The 22,855-nt window shown below is 49.9% G+C and overlaps 1 protein-coding gene, 1 non-coding gene and 2 pseudogenes across 2 annotated transcripts; 1 reads left to right on the forward strand and 3 right to left on the reverse strand.

Annotated features, from left to right (window-relative positions):
* Positions 1 to 85: 85 nt before the first annotated feature.
* Positions 86 to 4,236, reverse strand: LOC136453694 (pentatricopeptide repeat-containing protein At1g05600-like; annotated as a pseudogene).
* LOC136455645 (U2 spliceosomal RNA) lies at positions 4,217 to 4,413 on the forward strand. The gene has a single exon (XR_010759129.1). It is a non-coding gene; the product is annotated as a U2 spliceosomal RNA (small nuclear RNA).
* Positions 4,414 to 6,367: 1,954 nt separating this feature from the next.
* Positions 6,368 to 8,011, reverse strand: LOC136453695 (putative F-box/kelch-repeat protein At1g15680; annotated as a pseudogene).
* Positions 8,012 to 18,867: 10,856 nt separating this feature from the next.
* LOC136453697 (SUN domain-containing protein 4-like) lies at positions 18,868 to 21,861 on the reverse strand. Its single transcript, XM_066454252.1, has 4 exons — positions 21,372 to 21,861; positions 19,723 to 21,059; positions 19,553 to 19,638; positions 18,868 to 19,404 (listed from the first exon to the last, which is right to left on the reverse strand). Exons 1-4 carry the CDS (start codon positions 21,556 to 21,558, stop codon positions 19,173 to 19,175), a joined length of 1,842 nt encoding a protein of 613 aa, XP_066310349.1. The 5' UTR covers positions 21,559 to 21,861; the 3' UTR covers positions 18,868 to 19,172.
* Between the last annotated feature and the right edge of the window lie 994 nt (positions 21,862 to 22,855).

A 22,855-nucleotide genomic window follows, 5' to 3' on the forward strand; every position in this document is an offset into this window, starting at 1 on the left:
GATAATGTCATTGAACTAGAGAGCTTACAGTTTAACAAACAACAATTTCCTGCATATAAATTCTTTTTTCCACACCGGTAAAACCGAATTTCATTACCGCAACAATGAAATTACAACGAGTTTTTAGAACATGTCCATCCAACCAACACAGAAAATAACAGTAAAAACCACGCTCAGGCGTAGGATCACCAAGGGAACCTAATCCTGAGCACACAACCACAGTTCCTGGAAGTTTAACCGTATTACATCGAACATGGCCTTGGTCAAGCTAACAAGACAGACTTAGACGAAACAGCCTCCACAGCTCCCCAAAATCTGAGACGTGCCACCCCTTGTATATCAGGCAGCGTACGGCAGCCTGCTGATTCTGCTTGTGGAAGAAGAGGGCCGCCGTCTTCACCACATCTGCACCTTGAATGACTTGAGTGTTCAGCTCTTCCTTCAGTAATCCTGCCCAATACGTAAGAAACGAGCAGATCATACAAACAGTCTCAGTAGGAGATTTAATTCGTTTATTCTCAAAGCAAACAGCATTCCGAGCACGCCAAATTGCCCAACAAATGGCTGCGGGTCCAACAGCATGCATTTGTCGGCTACGAGGCAGAATTTTATTAACCCACACCTAATACTGATCAATGTTGCTTGGTCTACAATCAGTTCCTAGAGAGTAAGCTAACAAACTCCAAATATATTTCGCAGTCAGGCACCCAAAAAAGATGTGATGACCATCCTCCTCCTCTGTACAGAAAGCACAAGCTTTGTTCCCCTTCCAATTACGTTTACTCAGATTGTCCTTTGTCAGAATCGCATTTTGAGACACCAGCCACATAAAATTTTTTATCTTTAGAGGGATCCTGGCTTTCCAAATTCTCTTGTTATTAGGCCCATATTCATTTTTGCATAAATGTTTATAGGTCGATTTGACAGAGAAAACACCTGATTTCTCCCAATCCCATCTCGCTCTGTCTTTATTACCATTGGTACAACAACGGTAAACTATACCTTGGAGCCTCCCCAGTTGGTTTTGCAAATCTTCATGCAACTATCTCCTAAATTTAGGCTTCCACCTTCTCTGTTTCTCAGTCTCGACCATGCACTCCTGATCTTCACTTATTTCAAACAGCCTAGGGAACTTGTCTGCCAAGGAGACAAGCCCACACCAACCATCGTGCCAAAAGCTGGTACTCTTACCATCCCCAATCACCACAGACCTACCTTTTAAGTATAAATCCTTTACTTTGAGAAGAACATTCCACACAGGGGAATTTTTATAACTCTTCTTCAAATGAACTAAACCCCCCTTATTTAGGTATTTTTTCCTATATAATATCTTGCCAAATACCCTCTCCATTCTCAGCTTTCCTCAAAGGAAGGTGATATACTGGAGTTGTTTAATTCTGAAAACAAATGGCTATTCATAACCCTGCAATGAATGCTCCTAGAAATTACTTCATAAACATGTCACACAGTTTGAATATGACAAATTGAAATTACTACAAATTCTGTCATAATCTTGTTTCTTTTTCACTGGCTCACTGCAGTGAAATACTAATTGATCTCATAGACACAGGTACGCCACAAATATGTTTGCAACTCATCAAATTCAACTGCTGTAGAACATCTTACCTTTGCTCAAAAGATCTTCGAAACAGCGCCATAATAATATAAAGTCTGATTCCTTCAACTGTTATTCCTCTGTTCATAAAAAACAAAAAGAAAATGAAGCACAGAGGATTCAGCTGTTAGAGTATGGCAGGGGCCTATTGGGCTTGGGCTGGATGTATAGTCCATTAGTATTAGAGTTAATTAGAGATAAGGGTCGCTTGCTTAGGAGTCAAGTAAACCTCTCTGTATAAGGAGAGGAGATGTATCAATCTAATCAAGCAAGAATTAAGAAGGAAAACCCTTCCCTCTTGACTCTCTCCTCTCAATCCTAAGCAGCCACATAACATCAGCCTATAACTCAGAACGATAACATCTCTGGCTTTTTAGTTGTAGGATAGAGATTGCTCCTATGTAACTACAACACCCTTTCATCCCAGATATACTACCTTTTCTCTTCGAAACAACATGCCTTTGAATTTTAGTGTAAGATGCATTTGGTGATTTAAAGCTGTGTTCTTGGTACTGAGAGTAGATGAAACCACAGCCATTTCGTTCTACATACATAAATAGAAGAGTGACTTACACTCATTATTGGCGTAGTTGTAGTTTCAAGAGTTTCCTAGGTTGAATCCCACCTCTTGTACAGTTACAACCTAAGCTTTCGCCAACAGTCCAGCTCCTAAAGCTTCAAACTGGGACATACATACTGCTGAGACTAAGGATGACCAAACATGGATGTTTGGTGTTTCTCCATGGTCGATCATCTCCTCTAGCCACAACAATGCATCATAAGTTCTGCCAGCAGAACATAAACCTTCAATAACACAGTTGAATGCACTTCTGTCAGGCCGATGATGTCCCTTCACCATTCTCTCCATTAACTTCGAAGCATCAATAAACTTGGTTTCTGAGCACAAACCATGGACCAAGATTGAGAAAGTGTCCTTTTGAGCAACACAACCAAGCTGCTTATCCGTCTTTTTGAGGTATTCTAGTGCCCTCATTGATTGCATCGTGTCACAAAGACCCTTCATGAGCAAGTTATACGTTGTCACTGTTGGAACAAGGTCATTCTTTGGCAGCTCCTCCTCCATCACTTCCACAGCATCATCCACGTTCCCTACCCTGCATAAAGCAGCTATCTTCGCCTCATACATGCAGATTGTTGGCTTGAAATTCTTCTTGGCCATGTCCTCGAACAATTTGTCTGCCTGATCAAACCGACCCTCTTCATAGAGGTCAAGAATCATGGACTCAAAGCTGCATACAGTACGGCCACCTCGAACAGCCAACGCCTGGTCAATGGATTCCCGAGCATCCTCGAGGTTAAGCACAGCAAGCATTGGCACACGAAGAGACCGACGACTACCTGGTGACCTCAGCCCCTTCCTGAGCACCTTATCCAGAACCAGCTCAGCCTGTTCGCCCCGGCCAGCCGCAGAGAGTGCGACCAGCAATGCCTGGTACACCAGAACATCTGCGTCACAGCCCCTCTGCGACACCTGCCACAGCATGGAATAGACGACATGTGTAGCCTCATCAAGCATGCCAGCGTCACAGAGAGCAGGCACAATCGCGCGGTACGCGTCCCTCTCTGGCGCGAGGCATAGGTTCGGCATTTCGTCGAGCACCTGCAGCGCGAGGTCAGGGCGCCGCACGCGGCAGAGACCAGCGATGAGAAAAGTAAGATCCGCGGATGCTACTGAGACTTCCGGGCGCCCGGCGAAGTCGGCGAAGAGGCGGGCAGCCTCGGGGAGTAGAGCTTGGGAGACGAGGCGCCGGAGGAGGGCGGAGAAGGAGAGGGACCAAGGCGGCGACGGGGAGGAGGGGAGGGACGAGCGGAAGATGGACACGGCGGCTGCGGGTGAGAGGTTGGGGATCGAAGCAGCAAGGAGGGAATCGGCGGATGGGGAGGATGGGGGAGCCGGCGGCGGCGCCTAGGAGGGTGGAGCGGACGTCGTCATTGTGGCGGTAGCAGGAGGGTGGGTAGCGGCGAGGCGCGTCCCAGTACAAGTGGGCAGCTTCGAGCGGGTTCTTCTGCCGGCGTATGGCTCCGGCGAGCTGCGCCGGGGTCAGCACACGCGGCCACCGCACCGGCGTGGCGGCCATTTGCCGTTGCTGCTTGGTAGCGGCGGCGGGCTCCGGGAGGCGCGCGAAGACGGCGTCCGCGTGCGCGGCGGCACCGCGGACGGACGCGAGTGTGAGGAGGAGGTTGGAGAGGCGCAGCGGGGAGGCGGCGAGATGGCCCGAGGTGAGGAGGAAGGCGTCTGGGCGTGGCACGTGGGAGGCGGCCAGGCGGGAGATGAGCGTCGGCACTAGAGGTGGCATCGATCAGGCATGGCTGCTTCAAACTCTGATGATGATGAAGCCGAAAGTAGGAGGAGACGATGAGTGAATTCCAGGACCGTTGGATTCCTTGGTGGGCTACTACCAATTGATGGGCTTGGGAGAGCCCATTGCTACCGCAGCCTGGGTAGCACCGACGCCTGGCCAAAGAGAGCGCGCCTTGCCTGCGCGGAGCGCGCTGCTCGTTTAGTCCCACCTCGGCGGACTTGGGCGAGCGTAGCCAGAGGAAGACTATAAAAGAAGACCCTGAGCAGACGAAAATCTCATACCTTTCTCGGCCTTTTGGCTAAGATCAAGTGTAGTATCTGTTCTTATCAGTTTAATATCTGATATGTGGGCCATGTGTCCACTTCGATATTAAATTTATTTATTGTGGGGGAGGGTCCACCACAGTAGCTTGCTACTGGGGCTCTCACGCGTCGCTTGGGCGTTGCACTACTGCCCAAGCCTGGCGCTCCCCAACCAATTCGAAATAAATCTTATGGTCTGACTTCCGAGTTTGTTTGGCCCGAAATGAGTCTTTTAGTGGGCCTGTGAACTCTGTTGGATGACCAGGTTCTTTGGCCTTAAGAGCAACGTATTTAAAGCACGATTGTAACGATGTACTCAACTCCAACAGTTCTTGAATAAATCAATGTATGTAGTCTTTAGGTCAGAACGTTTTTACCCTGTTGTTAAATAAATTCATTCTTAGAGTTGTATAAGTTATTTTGAAAAAAGTGAACGGAATTTGTAGCGAAAACTACCAAAGGTTTATGACACCAAATTTATATCATTAGATACACTAAACTATATTCTTACAATGTGGATATTCATTTGGTGTCACAAAAATGTATACTTTTTCTATAAATTTGGTCAACATAAAAAAGAATAACTTTAAACAATTCTAGAAATGTATTTATCCATTGACAGAGAGTAGCAATAAAGTAGTCTATAGGGGGAGTAGTCTAGTTTTTTTTATGGAAACAGGAGGAACATGCCCCTACTGTGATTTTATTGAAAATGAAAAGCTAAATTACAGGGCAAGTAAAGAAAACAGAGCAAATATACTAATAGTAGTCTATATAGTAGTCCATAGCAAATATACTAATAGGCTTATGGACTACACATAAACTGTTCTCTCCTCCCTGTCTCTATCGGTTCGTACAATGCCCTGTTCGTTTCTCTTATAATCCGTCTTTTTCAGCTTGTTTTTTTTTAGCCGGAACAATATTTTTTTCTCACAACAAATCAGCCGAAACAGTGTTTCGGCTTGTTTTTTTAGCGAAGCGAACGGGGCCAATGGTGCCCTGCTGTTGGCAATTCGCCACGCTAAGCAAGGTCACCACCCCAGTTCCTGTGCGCCTAATCTCCTTCGGCCTAACCATTTTGCCTGTGCTACCCTTCTTCTTAGTAGCGGCCATATATCAGGGTGAGCTCGATTTATGTCAACGAACCTTCGATTTGGAGAGGTGGCTGCCGCAAGGAGCTTGATTCAGTCGAGGGAAGATTGATCTTGGAAGCTGTGCTACTGATTTGGGTGTGGCGAGACCCATGCGGTCATAGAAGACATGACGGGCGGAGAAAGACGACGGTTGGAGGAAGAAGTGGAGCAGGCAGAGGCATGATTGACTTAGGGCTTGTTTGGATCCAAAGCTAATTATGGGCTAACAAAGTTTAATGGACTCTAACCACCAATTAGCTGTCATTGGCTCTTATTCACCCATAATTAGCTCACATTTATGCTTTCTAATTGGTATCCGAACAGGCGCTAATTATTAGCTCTGGGATCCAAACATACCCTTATTAGGTGTCATTTTTATTTATTATCAGTGTACCCAATGGAACTCGTCTCTTCAAAGATCGTCCATACATATATAGATATATTTTACACTATTTAGACTATTTTGTCTAAATACATTGTAGTTGCTCTAAAAGTAATCTCATTACAACCTAAGCCTCCAATATTGTTACCCTCGAGGGATCCATCACGACCTTAGCCAAAGTTTCTACTTTTACTGTTCAGTGTACAGTCTTTGTCAATTCGCTGCTACTTTTCAGTGTAAACCATTTTCAGAACTGTCAAAGACGTTTCTTTTAAGTCAATGGCATCCACAAGCTGAATAGCTTGGACAATTAGCCAAAAACGAAATGAGTGGCATGATTTCAACCCATGTTTTAAAGGCGGCTAGGCAGGCGAGTGCTTGGTACGCCTGGACGCCTAGGCGGTGCCTAGCGACAAGGCGTCACTGTTTCCCAAGGTGAGTTGGGTACGTCTGGACGCCTAGGCGACGCCTAGACGATGCTTTTAAAACCATGATTTCAACTCAAGCGTACTATAATAACAATACAATAAGAGTACACTTGGTAAGCTGTCATATCGCATCAGTTGATAACTTGATATCTTCAGTGCAACTTGCCTGAGTTGCTACCAACATTCAAAGTAACTTGAACCACATATATTATTAAACATTACTAGAAAATCAACGACACAAACAGTACCACGCTTACACACCGTTACAGATGAACAGTCCATATACAAGTAATCATGATCTATACAGGGCAACAAACATGTCTGCAATGTAGTATTTCAAGGTATTTTCAGTTTCACTACTTCTTGTCTTTTTTTTTCTTTTGTTTTCGACGAATACTGTCTTTGACTCTTTGTTTTCTGTTTTGATATATTTTATCAATCTTTTAGCAACCAGAGCATTGTGGATAGGCAACGAACACTTGGGCCCCATGCCATTTCCGGCTCGTCGGCAAGCCTAATCAGGCCAGCGCGTTGGCCAAATGGCGCGAGAACGGAAACAGCCAAACCTGTATGAGGTGCGTGCCTTCTTTCTCCGATCCGAACACCCACTCCTCCTCGACGCGCCTCTCGACCACGTCGAACGCCAGCAGCTTCCACGGCGACCACAGGTACACCAGCTCCCGCTCGGGGTGGAACGCCATGAACAAGAACGTGATGGGCTGGGACGCGCCGCCGGGGACGACGTCGCTGACCCCGATCTCGTGCTTCAGCGCCCACTCGCCCCCGGCGGCGTCCTTGAGCTCCCAGATCCTGAGGCGCGTGCCGTCGCTGGACGCGAACCGCAGGCGGCCGCGGCAGTGCCCGGCGCGCGCCCGGCAGCTGACGGGGGCCGGGAGCGCGGTGACCGCGGACGCCATGGTGTCCAGATCGACGCGGACGACGTGGCCCGAGTAGGCCAGCACGTGGAGCGCGCCGCCGGAGTAGTGCATGGTGGCCGACATGGCGTCGGTGTCGAGGCCGAAGTCGACCTCGTGGTCCCGCCACGCGCCGCGCTCGGAGTCGAACACCTCGATGGTGGCGCCCCGGGGAAGCCACCCCGTGAAGCACACCACCCTGTAGTGCGGCGAGGCTGCAGGGGTCGAACGCCAGCACGGAGAGCAGCGTCCTGGCGCGCGGCGGCGGAAGCTCCGCCCACCGCCGAGTGGTCGGGTTCACGACGTGGAACGCCGTCGGGCGGGAGGAGTAGTAGAGTAGCAGGCCGTTGCAGCCGTCGATGATGGTGGACGTCTCGTGGCGCGGGAAGAAGCCCATGTCCGGTGCCTCCGCCGTGCCGCCTGACGCGCACGCGTACGTGTACGCCTGCTGCCTCCTGCCGCCGTCCAAGTCGTCGCCGCCGCGGTGCGTGTCGTCGTGGTAGAGCACCCCCGACGTGATGAGCGGCAGCCTGCGGCGGAGGTAGTCGCTGGAGATGATGCGCCGCCACGACGTGGAGATGCACTGGAACCTCGCCAGCGACCTGCACGGCAGCCTCGCGAGGATCTCCGTCAGCACGTCCTCGTCCATCTCGCCCTCCATCTTCTTTGGACCTTCCACAGACTATGACACCACGAGAGCTCCTCCTGAACCTGCTGCACCCTTCTGCTGATTCTACATTTGTACTCAACAGGACACTGCTATATATATATATATATATATATATATATATATATAGATGGATAGAACGACATATACTCCGTCTGTTCTAAATTATAAGTCGCTTTGACTTTATTGGTATCTCTACTTTGTTATACATCTACATATAATAATATGTTTAGATACATAAAGAAATGGATGAAAAGAAGTGAAAGCAATTTATAATTTGGAACGGAGGAAGTACTTATTTATAAAGCCTTGGGCTGTGCTTTGGTTTCTCCACCGGGTGAAGCAAGCGACTTGGATGTCGACGCCACGCAGAGATGTCGATCGATGCGCATCACGGCAAGCGCATGATACTCCTACAGTCCGACTGAAGAATCATGGAGGTGACGTATCATTTTCGGGTGATAGCAAAAAACCTGAAATGAATGAATTCAGTGAACACGCGTGAGTCGTGACCGTTGCCCACTGGTCACTGGATATATGTATACACACGCTTTTGATCGCTGTTGCACTTTTTGCGCCGGAACTGATACAATACATGCAAGCAGTGGAGTCTGGTGCCTGCCATTTTGCCATTTTGGCAAGAACATGGATTGTTGCTGGGTTTGGGGTAAACCTACTTTGGACGCGAGGTTTGCAGCGTGTTTTCTGCGTTGGCCCTACATACCACCAGGAAAAGGAGTCTGGTCTCTGTGACTCTGAAAGTGAGGGAGATTGGGTTACCACTTACCAGCTTTAGAAGAAGCCAAGAAGGAGAAGAAGAAGAAGATGCTCTGCTGAATAGGACTCGGCGAGATGGAGCTAGCGAGTTGCCGAGGTTGTTACAGGATATTCATTTGGATGGGCAAGATGATCCGGTTTTGTTATTTGGAACTGTAGAATCCGTTTGAAGATTGCAATGTTTATTTGGCAAATGTCCATTTACAGATTGCAAACTGCAGCCTCTATCAAGAAAAGAGGCTAGAAAGACAGCCCTCTTGCTACTTTTGTTTGGACTCCTTTAAGGAACATTTTTAATTAGCATAGTCGATTTATGACAAAATTGGTAACCACACAAATTTGGGGTTTGTGGGAAAACTGTAACAAGATATATAGCAGTTGAGAAGAAACTACCCAGCAATCCTTCTCAAATCCTGTTCCTTTTTTTTTCGAGTCTCTCAAATCTTGTTCCTGGAGTTATCTTCTGTGCAGAAACGGCGACCACTGCTCAAGGTGAAAGATAAGGAATGGGTGGACACAGTGGACGAGCGCACACTTGCTTGGCTTGCATGATTTTAGGCATTCCAGGCATTGGTGAAATCGTTTACGGCGGAATCTGTTGCACCTGAGTCTGCTTTATGTGAAAACTATGGTGTTAAGAGCTGGTGTCCTGGCCCTTTGTTTTGTCTGTGAACAATTATTTTGCTTTCAATGTGAATGCTTATTTGCTTTCAATAAAACAGAGGTACTCTCTTTTCTAAAAAAAAAGGCATTATCCTGTGGCACTTCACTGTTGGACGTGTCGTGTATGTCTACAAAGAGAGCGATTTTCTGTCAGTATCAGACGACTATACCAAGAAAAAGAGAATGCCATGAGAAAATGACCTATTTTTTTAATAGAAACAGTTTCAGAGATACGGAGGAAGTAGATAACCAACGTATCTCGAAGACAGCAAGAAAAAGTTCTCTATTGTTTAAAAAATAAAAGAAACATAGCTGCCTCACCGGTACAAAATACCCAAATTTTATTTATTCTCGAAGGCAATACCCCATTGTAAAAAACAAATAAGTGCACCTATCTTTCTTTTCTTTGCTAGGAACAAGTATTGTTATCTGATATGCAAATAATGGAAAATCTTTGCCTCTCTAAACATTTTTTTAGATAAGGGAACAACCTTTCAGCCTCTACCACCCGCAGGTGGTACACACCTGGCCTCCCTAAATAATTGAGGATAGGAAATCGTGTGGTAGTAGATTTAGACGGTTTTCAAGACTTAAACTACTTGGTTTTCTAGATGAGATGATGAAATCGACAAACGCTAATAGTCAAGGGGTTAGGTAGACTTTTTTCTGTTTTTATATGTGTTTATTAGGTACCTGAACCATATGGTGTTGTAAAAATCAGATGTTTTAAGAACACCTGGATTTTTGGACACATCAACTTTACCTAGAAACTATGAAAAATACCACTTCGACTATAATGGCCACGTTCGGCTTGCTGAATCTTGGTTGAAATTACTTGAAAAACATTGTTCTGGCTAAAATGTTGTGAGAGAAAAACATTGTTCCGGCTGAAAAAAGAAGCCGAACAAGCCGAATATGGGGTAAGCCGAACGGAGCCAATATAACTTAATTACAGAGGCGCTCTTGTGTTCTTAAACATGTTTTGATTTATAATTGTATCTTGTCCACATTTATTTTACTTTGTGGTTTTGCCCCAGCTCTTTCAAAACAAAGGCAGAGTTTTTACCCCTGTCCCATTTAGATGAGGTAACATCCATTTAGATGAGGTAACATTGTCAGTTCAGTTTAAAAAAACTAGATTTCCCATATGAAATTTGCACCTAGGTTTTTTAAACAGAGTTTAACAAGTTGCACATGCTCATCGGTAAAAGCTGGGAGGGTTAGAATAAGGCAAAGGGTTAGCATCGTTGTTACTATTATTGTTGTCATCATCATCTTTGATTTATTTGTCGGGCCTTTAGCTAACTGAGACTAGAATATGGATAAATGGTGGCTTGAGGTTTGAAAAAAAGAAGGTAAAATCATAAAGTTGAACGAGGATAAAATCACAATTGTCCATTTAAAATTGTACCGTGGCTAGAAATTTAGGTGACAGATACCAACACGTCTATTTCTTTATTTCGTTTCCATTTCCATGCCTGCTAAGTGCTAACCATAAAGGAGCAAGATGAAAAGAGAAAAGGAAGAATTAGGGTATTGGCAAGAGAAGCCAGGAGCCGAATGCTATATAGCAGTCCCCTTTTTTATTTCTTGTTGAAGCCGGCGAAGAAAAATCTCTTCTTCTTTTTAAACTTTTGAGAGAACAAGCAAAGGTATCCCATTTTGTAACAAATAAACAAGCACAGCCATCTTTTCTCTCTCTCTCTCTCTTTTTTTTGGCAAGGAACAATTACAGGTATCTGATGTGCAAATGACGGTAAAGTCTTTCTCCTGTAAACAATTGAGGAGAAGAAATCGTGCGGATAGAAGTTTTTGAATCGATCCACCACTAGGCCACTATGTCCCTGGCAATGATGCAAAAGGAACTCTTCTTGGCCTTGCCTCCAAGCAACATACGTCCAGGACGATAGGTAGATGCCATGCCAGGACATCGTCGTGCGTGCCTGGCCGGGCCGGCACGCACTCCTGCACGTTGAGGCGTCCACGTAAAGAGGTGGGCTGGGACCAAGCTGCCATTTGTTCGTGCGTGCAAATCTCGTCACGTATCGCCACGACCCTTTCGTTATGTTTGCCACAAAGAAACAAGAAGCGTCAGGATAAGCTAGGCAATAGGCATGCTTGGCTATACGCCTATACCGATACCGTCGTCCTGTTCCGCCGTGCTCAATGCTTCAAGGCTGAGACGAGACGTCTGGTTGTTCATCATAAAAAAAAGAAGAAGATGAAACTTCTGTGGCTCTGTTGCTTGGACGCAATGCCACGCTTTTCCTCGCGGCAATCTCGGCTCATCGCTGTTCTCCGTGTCCTGCGCCACCCAGGAGAGGAATCTGGCGCACCTCCCGGGCAAGCGCCCCCACCGCTGTCTCTGAACATTCTTAGGTGGTGTCTGGTCGCCACTCCTAAATTTTAGTTGTTGTTCCATCGAATATTTGGACACATACATAGAGTATTAAATAAGACTAATTACAAGATTGATTGTATAGTTTGCGACTAATTTACGAGACGAATCTTTTAAGTCTAATTAGTTTATGATTTAACAATGTGGTGCTACAGTAAACATGTGCTAGTGATGGAATAATTAGACTTAAAAAATTCGTTTCGTATGGATTATGTAATTTATTTTTTTATTAGTATTCAAATACCCATACAACATTCTCCCGATGCACCTCCCGGTTATTTTAGTCACTGAACCTTACTAGACTCTGACGGTGATGCGTTATCGGCTGTGGTTGCCCGGTCGCGGAAGCAAGGACACGTTCGGTGCGCCGTTCTCACCGAGACTCTTTGCATCGTGTCGTGTGGATGCCACTCAAAGTTTCCTATGCTGGTGCCCACCTGAATTTCGGTGGGACTGATCTAATAGGCCCCATTCGGCTTACCCAGAAACTGATCAATGTTTTTTTCTCATAACAATTCAGACAGAACAATATTTTCAGTCAGTTTTAGTCAAATTTCAGCAAATCTGGCCATAATCTGATGGACTGACGCCGACGTGCTTGCCGAAAGAATGTCTCGGCGTTCCTTGGAGTGTGCAACTTCTCCGGCCGGCCGGCCAGCGCGAAGCGTTTCGCGCACCGCCCGCTACAGATGGCGGAAGGAGACGTGCCGGCTGAAGGAAACGTACACGCGGGCGGAACTGCCGATAGCAGGGGAAGGCTACGTGTCCACCAATAATCACAAAAGTACAGAGCCAAACCGATTTAAAATTCATGCTAAATTTATATTTGAAAATTCACTGAAGGCCATATAGCTTCACGCCTTCATGCTGTCATGCAGTTGCATTATTAAATTTTAAAAAGGAAAGGGAGAGATAACAACGTCTTCCTTCTTGGGCTGGCATGTAGGCCCGTTCGCACATAGCTGGGCCGGAGACGGAAGGCTGGCTCGTGCATCGGGTGAGTGGGCCCGGTCGTCAGAGATCACCCTCGAACCGAACAGTGTAGCCACAGATTCTGATCCTGCTCCAGATTCTCCGCAGACAAAAACGCATCTCCAGCTACTCCCTGGTCTGGTCAATCCAGGAGAAACAAGTCCCGTACGGGTTTTGCATGAATCACAGAAGCGAACAAGGAGAAAGCTACTGCTGGTGATAGCCCTAGGTAATCAGATTTTCGATGGTACCTTAGCAACGTATAGTTCTTTTCCAAGTTCCACCTTGCTTTACCGTTAATACCAGCAAACCACAGTCGAACAAAAGCTATGAGTACATTTAGTTGGAAGACAGACTGCAATTCGTATCAAATACTGCTTTGCTGAAGTTGACACTTGGCGCAATGGAATCAACTTCCTTGTGGAACCGAGGATATCCATCAGGCGAGAACACTAACTTCATTGCATAAAAAAAACACATGCTAAGACAGCCAGAGCCAAGCAGCTGGATTCTAGACACCTAATCAGCTGACCGGTGATCACATTCATGGTTTGCATACAGTTCACGTCTTATGTACATATTCAGCCTGTTCGCTCGTTGGTTTCAGCCAGGGCTTATCAGCCAGCCAACAGTGTTTTCCTCTCACAACAAACCAGCATCAGCCGGCTTATCAGCCCAGAAACTAACCAGCGAACAGGCCCATATGAAATAAATCTGGCAACCATCATGGATGACCATTTCTGAATTTGTTTGGACAAATCTCCATCAGGAAAACTGGAAGCAAACAAACAAAACCACAGCAAGTCAGCAACCTACTGCAAACCAAGCACGGTCTCAACTATCAGCCAACTCAGAGAGCTCCAGGTTTGAGCAGGAGTAGATTTCACTTCACATAATTGTGTAGTGTTTTCGGCATTGACTTTGCTGCTGGGTGCTGACTGAAGTTACCAGCGATGCCTTTCCTGCTGGAAACCAACGGAACACTGCCTTTTAAAGCAGTCCAGTGTTGAGGCCATGTGCACAAGACAGGGAGCCAATGCTCATGGAAGGAGGCTATGTCAAGGGCCTCAAACCCCTGACTGGCCGGACCTCGCCTACGTAGCTCGTAGTCGCCGTCCGTCACGCCGGCGAGGTTATGCCCCTCGGCCGTCGGCTTAAGAGAGAAGGAGAGATTAGGGATAACTTCTTCGTTAATCTCAATTGTCCCAGCGTACATGCATATATGGCCCGTGGCCTAACAGATGGAGAAGGCTCTCCTTGATTGTAGGACTAATCCAACAAGGAAGCAACTAATCAGCTAGCTAACTTTCCTACTAGCCACTCGCCTGCCCTTCCTGCGCCCTGGCTGCTCGCTCGGCCGTTGCTCGCTCGGCCGCCCGGCGCACGTCGCGGGCTCTCCTGCGCCTGGCGTATGTGCGACCGTACATGACATCTCTCCCGCCGTCGAAGACCAGCTCGCCCTCGAGCTGAAAAGCGGGAAAGCGAGCACGGAAGTCGTCGAAGTCCTCCCAGCTCGCAGATGCCGCCGGCTCGTCTTTCCACTGGACTAGCACCTGTCGCACCCCGCGTGCCAGCCGGGCAGCGGTGATCTTGTCAGGCGCCAGCACCACGGCGCCGTTGTGGGTTGGTGGCAGTGCCGGGGGCGTGGCTGGGGGCGTGCCGACGAACTTCTTGAGCACCCCAACGTGGAACACATCATGGAGGCGGGCCCCCTGGGGAAGCTGCAGCCGGACAGCCACGGCGTTGATGACCTCCTCGACGCGGTACGGCCCGACGAAACGTGGCTTGAGCTTGCCGGCGGTGGTACGTGGCAGGGACACCGCTGGGCGCTGCCGGAGACGAAGGAGTACCCAGTCACCTACTTGGTAAGCCACTGGGCGATGATGCTGGTCGTAGACACGCTTCTGGACCGCCTGTGCCTGTTCGAGGCGATAGCGGACGTCGTCGAGGAAGGCTGCGCGGTCCTCCATCTCCTGGGCAACAGCAGCCACGTGCGTCTCGTCGGGCTCATACGAGCGGATGGTCGGCGGGTCACGGCCATAGACCACGCAGAACGGTGTCTCCCGGAGCGACGATTGGAAGGCGGTGTTGTAGGTGTACTCGGCCCACAGGAGCCAACGGAGCCACTGCCGAGGACGGTCGCCGGTGAAGCAGCGGAGGTACATGACGATCACCCAGTTGGCGGCCTCCGTCTGGCCATCCGTTTGCGGATGAAATGCCGACGACATGAAGAGCTTGGTGCCGGTGAGGCGCATGAGCTTGGTCCAGAACGCAGACGTGAACACCGGGTCGCGGTCCGAGACGATGGACTGCGGAACGCCATGAAGGCGGACGATGTCGGCGAAGAAAGCTTGGGCGACGGTCTCGGCGGTGTAGGGGTGCGCCAGCGGGATGAAGTGGCAGTATTTGCTGAAGCGGTCGACGACGGAGAGGATGACCGTCTTGCCCTGCACCCGTGGCAGCGCCTCAATGAAGTCGATGCCGATGTCGGCCCAAACGCTGGAAGGGATTGGCAGCGGCTGGAGCAGACCGGCCGGCCTCAAGTGGTCTGCCTTGTACTTCTGGCATGTGGCGCACGCCTTCACAAATTCCTGCACCAAACGACGCATGTTGGGAAAATGAAAGTCACGCCGTAGACGGTGCAGCGTGCGGTGGACGCCTTCATGGCCGTCGTCGTGGACCGCGGCCAGGATCTCCTGAAGGAGTGGCGATGCGGCTGGGATGTAGAGGCGGCCCTCCCAGGCGACCATGCCGTCGGTGATGGTCCACGGTGCGGTGCGGGTTTCCGCACGGAGCTCGTCGTGGATGGCGACCAGCGCTGGATCAGTGGCCTGGGCGTGGCGGAGGCGCTCGATGAAGTCAAACCGGGGCGCCGAGATGGCCAGCAGCTCGCCCTCCTCGTTGTCGCGGCGGGAGAGAGCGTCGGCGACGGTGTTCGTGGCGCCCGAGCGGTACTCCACCGTGAAGTCGAAGCCCAGGAGCTTGCCGACCCAGTGGTGCTGCGGTATCGTGGCGAGGCGCTGGTCGAGGAGGTATTTCAGACTGTAGTGGTCCGTCTTGACGAGAAAGCGGCGCCCCCACAGGTAGGGCCTCCAGTGCCGGACCGCCTGAACGAGGCCAATGAGCTCGCGCTCGTAGGCGGCTAGGACGCGGTGACGTGGTGCCACTGGCCGGCTGAAGTAGGCCACCGGGTGTCCCTCCTGGACGAGAACGGCCCCAAAGCCGAACGTCGACGCATCGCACTCCACGACGAACAGCTTGGCGAAGTCGGGCATGGCGAGGACGGGGGCCGACGTGACCGCCGCCTTGAGTGCCGAGAACGCCACGGCAGCTGCGTCGTTCCACGAGAAGCCATCCTTCTTGAGAAGCGCAGTCAGGGGCGCGGCCACCGTGCCATAGTTATGCACGAACTTGCGGTAGTACCCCGCGAGCCCGAGGAAGCCACGAACAGCACGGGCGGAGCGAGGAGCCGGCCAGTCACGAATGGCCTGCACCTTGGCCGGATCCATGGCGACGCCCGCAGCGGAGATGATGTGGCCGAGGTAGGCGACGGCGGGGGCACCAAAGGAGCATTTGGTGCGCTTGACGAAGAGCTGGTGGCGGCGGAGCTCGTCGAGGACAGCACGAAGGTGGCGCAGATGATCCGCCCATGTCTTGCTGTAAATCAAAATATCGTCAAAAAATACCAAGACGAAGCGGCGGAGGAACGGCCGGAGTACGTCGTTCATCAAGGCTTAGAATGTGGCCGGCGCGTTGCAGAGTCCGAACGCCATGACCAAGAACTCGTACAGGCCATCATGCGTGCGGAACGCCGTTTTGTGGACGTCCTCGGACCGCATGCGGACCTGGTGGTACCCCGACCGCAGATCCAGCTTGGAGAAGAATTTGGCGCCGTTGAGCTCGTCCAGCAACTCATCCACCACCGGTATCGGGAAGGCGTCCTTGACCGTCATCGCGTTCAGGGCCCGGTAGTCAACGCAAAAGCGCCATGAACCGTCGGGCTTCTTGACGAGGAGGACCGGCGACGAGAACGGCGAGTCGCTGCGGCGGACGATCCCATGTTCAGTCATGGCGGCACATTGCCGCTCCAATTCGTCCTTGTGGGCAGCAGGGTACCGGTAGGGGCGTACGGCTACCGGCTACGCGTCGGGCTTCAGCAAGATGCGGTGGTCGTGGGCGCGCTTGGGGGGCAGGCCGGTCGGTGTGGCGAAGACCCCCGCAAATGCGTCGAGGAGGGCCTCCAGGAGGGGCTCGCCAGCTGCCAGGGCGCTCAAGGCAGGGCCAGCCGCTGTGGGCACGCCAGCCCAAGAGACGGTGCGGCCCTCGCGCTGGAATGACATGCGCCGGTTAGCCAGGTCCCAGACAATGGGCCCCAGCGCTCTGAGCCACTTGGTGCCGAGGACGATGTCGTACCCGGCCAGGGGCATGACGAAGAGGTCCGCCTGGAACGGGTCACCGGCGATGAGCAGTGGCGCGTCGCGGATGACGCCGGCGCAGGTGATCCTCTCGCCATTGGCGACCATGGCCGTGAGGTGGGGCCGCTGACGGAGAGGCAGTCCGGACCGCCGCGCTGCCTCCTCGGAGATGAAATTATGGGTGCTGCCGGAGTCGAGGAGGGCGACGAGCGAGGCAGCCCCCAGCGCCACCGCGAGCTGCATGTTGTCCGCCATGGACACGCCGGCCACGGCCTGCAGCGAGAAGCAGGGAGCCTCCTTGTCCCCCGCTTCACACCATCGACGAAGAAGATCCGCTTGCAAAACCTGTTATGGCCACGAGAGTACTTTTCATCATAGTTAAAACATAGGCCAAGGCGACGACGTTCCGCCTGCTCCGCCGTGGAGAGGCGCCGCTGGTTGCCCTCGCGGCGTCCTTGGTCGGCACCCGCCGGTGGCGCGGGCAGCGCCAGCTGCTGGGGCGGCGCGGGAAGAGCCGGACAAGGCGGCGGCGACGGCAGCAGACCGCGCGCGGCGGGCCGAGCCGGGGCCTGGGTCTGCCTGTCGATCTCCATGAGCTCCACCTGGCGCACCAAACTCATCGCGTTGGCGAGTGTCTCGGGGTTGTGGATGCGCACCGCGTGACTCAGAGGCGGAAGGAGGCCGCGCGGTGTAGAGCTGGACCCGTTGGATCTCGTCAAGCCGGCCGGCGCGGGGAAGGAGTGCTTGGAACCGATTGGAGTACTCCACCGTCCCGGTACGCCGGCACTCCGAGAGCTCGAACAGGGGGGCCGATCGGAGAGGAGGGCCAAACCGCAAATGGAGGAGTTCCTTGAATCGACCCCAGCGCGGCGTGCCTTCATCCTCCTGGAGCTGGATGTACCACAGCTGGGCCACGTCTTCGAGATTGAACGAGGCCATCCAGACCTTCTCTTCCGGCATGGTTCTCTGTTGGTGAAAGTAGGACTCACATCGGTTGATGAAGATCAGCGGATCGGATTTGCCGTCGAAGCGCGGGAAGTCCATCTTCTGGAACCGCGGCGGCCGGTCGTTGTGATGGCTGCCATCGGTGGGCCCGGCACCCGCCGAGGAAGAGCTCGACTTGTCCTTCAGGGACGCCAGGTCGGCCTTCATGGTCGCCATATCCGCGGACAGGTCCTGGAGCATCTTGGTGAGGTCGGCGATGGCTTGTTCCCCCATGATCGGCTGGGCAACGGTGAATGCGGTGGAGGAAGACGGGGATGGCGGTGGTGAGGATGGTGGTGCGGCGGCGGTGGATAGGCTGGTGGAGCGGGAGCGAGGCGGCGAAGTTCGCCGGACTCTGGATGGTGGTGCGGCGGCGGTGGATAGGCTGGTGGAGCGGGAGCAAGGCGACGAAGTTCGCCGGACTCGTGATACCAGGTTGTCAAGGGCCTCAAACCCCTGACTGGCCGGACCTCGGCTACGTAGCTCGTAGCCGCCGTCCGTCACGCCGGCGAGGTTATGCCCCTCGGCCGTCGGCTTAAGAGAGAAGGAGAGATTAGGGATAACTTCTTCGTTAATCTCAATTATCCCAGCGTACATGCATATATGGCCCGTGGCCTAACAGATGGAGAAGGCTCTCCTTGATTGTAGGACTAATCCAACAAGGAAGCAACTAATCAGCTAGCTAACTTTCCTCCTAGCCACTCGCCTGCCCTTCCTGCGCCCTGGCTGCTCGCTCGGCCGTTGCTCGCTCGGCCGCCCGGTGCACGTCGCGGGCTCTCCTGCGCCTGGCGTATGTGCGACCGCACATGACAGGCTACTAGTAGTATATTAACCCATCTCAACATGCCAATCATACATGGTAACATGAAGGCCATATGGGGACCATGCCCTGGACCTCTGGTTCCTTGAACAAATAAAGAAGCACACCGATCCAGCAGTATGCCAGTATGCACATGCTTTCCAGGTAGATCTGCTTTACATTCCCCAGGACCGGGAGTGGAACAAGGACAAAATATTCTACTCCCAGTAGTCTGGTCTGCTGCTGCTTTAAAAGGACCTCCAAACTGAGACAACTGATGGCGCCAAACAACTGCACTGTAAAATTGCATAAGATCTGAAAGAGGATAGTTGATTTTGAATCAGAAACCTCATGGAACTAAAATGTACAGCCGTGACCATGTGAAGTTGAATGCTTGTATTACTGTATTATCAAAATGGTGGATACGATGCAACTGCTAAGCAGCAACACAACCCACCCGGATCTTACATTATGGAACTTTTCAAAGTCATAGAATCTACAAAATTTGGACATAACGCCTATAGACAGCTTAGCAAGAGCTAAGCAAGCGAAAACAAAACTGAGAAATATAACAGCAAGACTCCTGTTCTCCGTGTCAGTCTGTTTTTGTCGAAATGTTTCAAATTCCGATCTGCAGAAACATAACAAAGTGATTAGCAAAGTAAAATGTATAAAATATAATTTTGTGAACACATGCTGAAGCAACTCAAGTTGTGTGTGCATCATGATCATAAATTGGGAAAGGAAACAAAGCAATACGATAATACTAATATACAAACCTGAGTAGAGCATTATCCAGGACCAGCTGGTTTAGTTGCGAGGAAGCAACTAGCTTCCATGAGAGGATACCTTCAATTTCATTTGCCTGAAACCAAGAAATATATCATTCAATACCAAATTATCAGGTACCAATAGCTCAAGGAGAATTTAAGTATAGAAAAATACATACAATGCTATCTTTGCTGCTCTCAAGATTCTTCAGCTCTGATTTGATCTTCTCTAACAAGACATCTGTGCTATCAATATCGGCATCGAAATCCTTAAATATTTGCCCATATCTGCTGTTCAACTCCACTAGGTACCTCTCCAAGACAGAGAAGCTCACATCAAGAGATTGAACTTTCTGCATTAGCACCTTAAGAACTGTATCTCCAGGAATCCTGCCAGCCTGAAGCGTCCTTGTGTCCGAAACTGGATCATTAACGCCATTCTTCGATGGATCACTGTTTAGTTTAACATCTTCTAGTTCAAATTCATCTTCATCAAGGGGTTCCTGTGAGGATTCTTTTCCTCCAGCAGGCTCCTTCAAAGGCATTTGCTCAATGGGCTCCTTTGTCTTGTCATCAGGTTCCGTTTTCTTATTCTCAACTGGAATCAAGTTTTCAAGCATCTTTTCTACAGCATCCATTCCATAAACTTCAAGCATACTGAGGGTACAGTAGAACTCAGAACCATAATGGCTGACCAAGTTCAGTTTCAAATATCTAGCCCACTTTGGCTCAAGAAAAGTGAAATTCTGAGCAAGTTTTGCATTTGCGGCAGTGAATCTTCCAAGAGTTTCCCAATTTTCTGTGGGATATGTTAGACTGCTCTGCGGTTCAAATTCTTTCGGATTGGAAGAATAATGCTCAAAATTTGCAATTGCGATTGTATCTACTAAAGTTTCTTCAGAAAGCTCTATGATGACAAACTTCCCCTCAACTGAGCAAGGATTGCGGAGGTACTTGTCTTTGTCTTTATCTAAGATATTGGAAGCACCCTTAGCCTCCTTATTGAAATCCAGGACCTTAGCCCCTTTAGATGCTGCAGCATAATTATACAACTTCCCACTAGGCTCCCTTCGGTGGATGACATGACCAGGTTGACTAGAAACACCAGGTCCCCTTTCAGCAATTGCTCTTGTCTTGAATTCATCAAGATCAGGAGGAGCAACCCGTGATAGTCTTGGTGGTCTCGGCAAATCTTCACTCTCCACCTTCTCCCCTGGTTGAAGTCCAGAATCAACATCTGACTGAGGAAGATACCCACCCTGATCTCCTGAAAGCTCAACCTGACTGTCTTTGGTTACAGCTTCTGTGTTCTCACTCCGCACCTCATCATTGGAGCACAACTGATCTGCTTGCACCAGTGTGTCCTCTGAAAGCACAGCATTTTCGACAGAATTAACACAGGTATCACCTGGCACTGCCAAATTCTCTCCATGCTCTTCCTGTACAACCAGATTAACAGGACCAAAATTCAAGGTAGGCTCGACAACAGTAAGATCTACAGCAGAGCCTCCTCCATCTGCAGAAACCAGACAACACAGATGTAATTTCCATTATTTTAAAACACAAGAGAAATTAGCAGCTTGAGGACACAACGACGTGGGGAGTTCATCAGCTAGTCTAAACAATCAACAAGGCACTCGGATCTACCAAGTTGTGACGGACTTCGATGGCGCCGCGCAGTATGATCGGCTGCGTAGAACAGCCGGGGGGCATCGGTTCGCGTGTCACGATCACCAACACGCGAGCAGCCACGCGGCTGTCTCTTCAAGACGGATTGAGAAATGGTCGGGCGAGATACAGTGGAAGAGAAGAGGGCAGTTGGCCATACCTCGTTGACCGTCGCCGTGTCCGACGAGGGAGTGGAGGAGGAGTACGGCGACCCACGAGGCGACGACGAGGGAGGCGGAGAAGCCATACAGCCGCCTCTTCCTCCCGTTAGCGGCAGCCTCCGCCACCGCGCTCTGCTCCTGCGCCGCCGCTATCCTCCGCAGAAGGGCCCTCCGCGACCTCTGCATTCCTTCCCTGTCCCTCACGGCCTTCCCTCACATCCGCGCCAGGAAACCGCACCCTCCCGCACGACAAGGACTAGGGGGGAATCCGGCCGACCCCGAGTAGGAACGGTCGGAAATCAGAAGCGCGGCGTCCGGCGTGACGCGACGCGGGCCGGGAACCGAGGCTGCGGAGACGCGGCCGCGTGGCACCGGGCGGGGCGCGGGGGGTTTTGAAACGGCCGGAGCTCCATGAGGGGGAGAGGAAGAGGGAGGCGTTTATGGCTTTTGTGCTCTTCAGCGCGAGATCTTGTCTGCTTCGGTGCTTCTTCTTCCCGTTGGCAGTGTGAGGGCAGTCAAAAAAAAAAAGAAACCAGCTTTTATAATATAGGATACCGTACTTAAAAAGTACTGTTTTTTAACTTATAATTTTTATGACTAATAATTATTTTTTCTTTCTCTCTTTTAACTCTATCTTTTTTCTTCAATAGAAGTGTGGTGCATTGGATTAAGAGAAGACCTGATTTCTTTATGAGGAAACTATTTCTAAAATTTTTGCTCTCTTGGTTAAACACCGTTGGAACTGCCTAAGGAATCGTCGCGCGGCCTGTACGTCCGTGTCCGTCCAGCCTGTGCTGAGGTGGATCTCCTCGATTGCTTGGATTCTCCGTGTTGTTTCTCTCCAATCCAACATGGAGACTTCTTTTGGTTTCAAAATTCGAATACCCGTGCCTTGGCTGATTAGATATGGTTGAAAATACTATTGACTAATTTGTTGTAAGAAAAAAATAATGCTTATTGACTGAAAAATACGGTTTATAAGCCAAGTAAACAGGGCAAGACTCCGTATCTAGAGCCTAATAAAAATTACAGATTACAAGGTCCATTTAAGTCATTTTTGCAACTGGTTTTCAAATGTAGATTGTTTTGCTTTTTAAACATGTGCAAAGGGATTAAGGAAATACTAGATCAAATGACCCTAATACAATTTAGGCCCTGTTTATTTCGTTGAAATTTGGCTTATACCGATTTGTTGTAGGAGGAAAACACTGTGAGAGTGATAGTGATAGTAGTGTTTATTAATTTGAAACGAAGAAGAAAATGAGAAGAGGTTGAGAAAGCAAAAACAACCTACACTTTGAATCGGATTGGAGTACGGTGAAGTAGCTTCATAGTACTTCAAATGGTACCTTAGATAGATTAAAATTAAATTATCATAGTATTGGGTAAAGAACCTTGGGTTCAAATGATACCTTAAAGTCTAAGAATCAATCATTTGGTGGTATGATTATAGATTAGATTTGATCTAAATGGTACCATACTT

This window comes from Miscanthus floridulus, chromosome 5, assembly GCF_019320115.1.
Source record: "Miscanthus floridulus cultivar M001 chromosome 5, ASM1932011v1, whole genome shotgun sequence".
NCBI classification, from domain to species: Eukaryota; Viridiplantae; Streptophyta; class Magnoliopsida; order Poales; family Poaceae; genus Miscanthus; species Miscanthus floridulus.

Excerpts from the sequence above, each read along its gene's own strand:
- LOC136453697 (XM_066454252.1), bottom strand. The coding sequence starts at position 21,558 with ATGCAGAGGTCGCGGAGGGCCCTTCTGCGGAGGATAGCGGCGGCGCAG. Across the intron at positions 19,639-19,722 it reads AGAGCAGCAAAGATAGCATT|GCAAATGAAATTGAAGGTAT; the intron begins GTATGTATTTTT and ends TCTTGGTTTCAG. Across the intron at positions 19,405-19,552 it reads CTGGATAATGCTCTACTCAG|ATCGGAATTTGAAACATTTC; the intron begins GTTTGTATATTA and ends ATGTTTCTGCAG.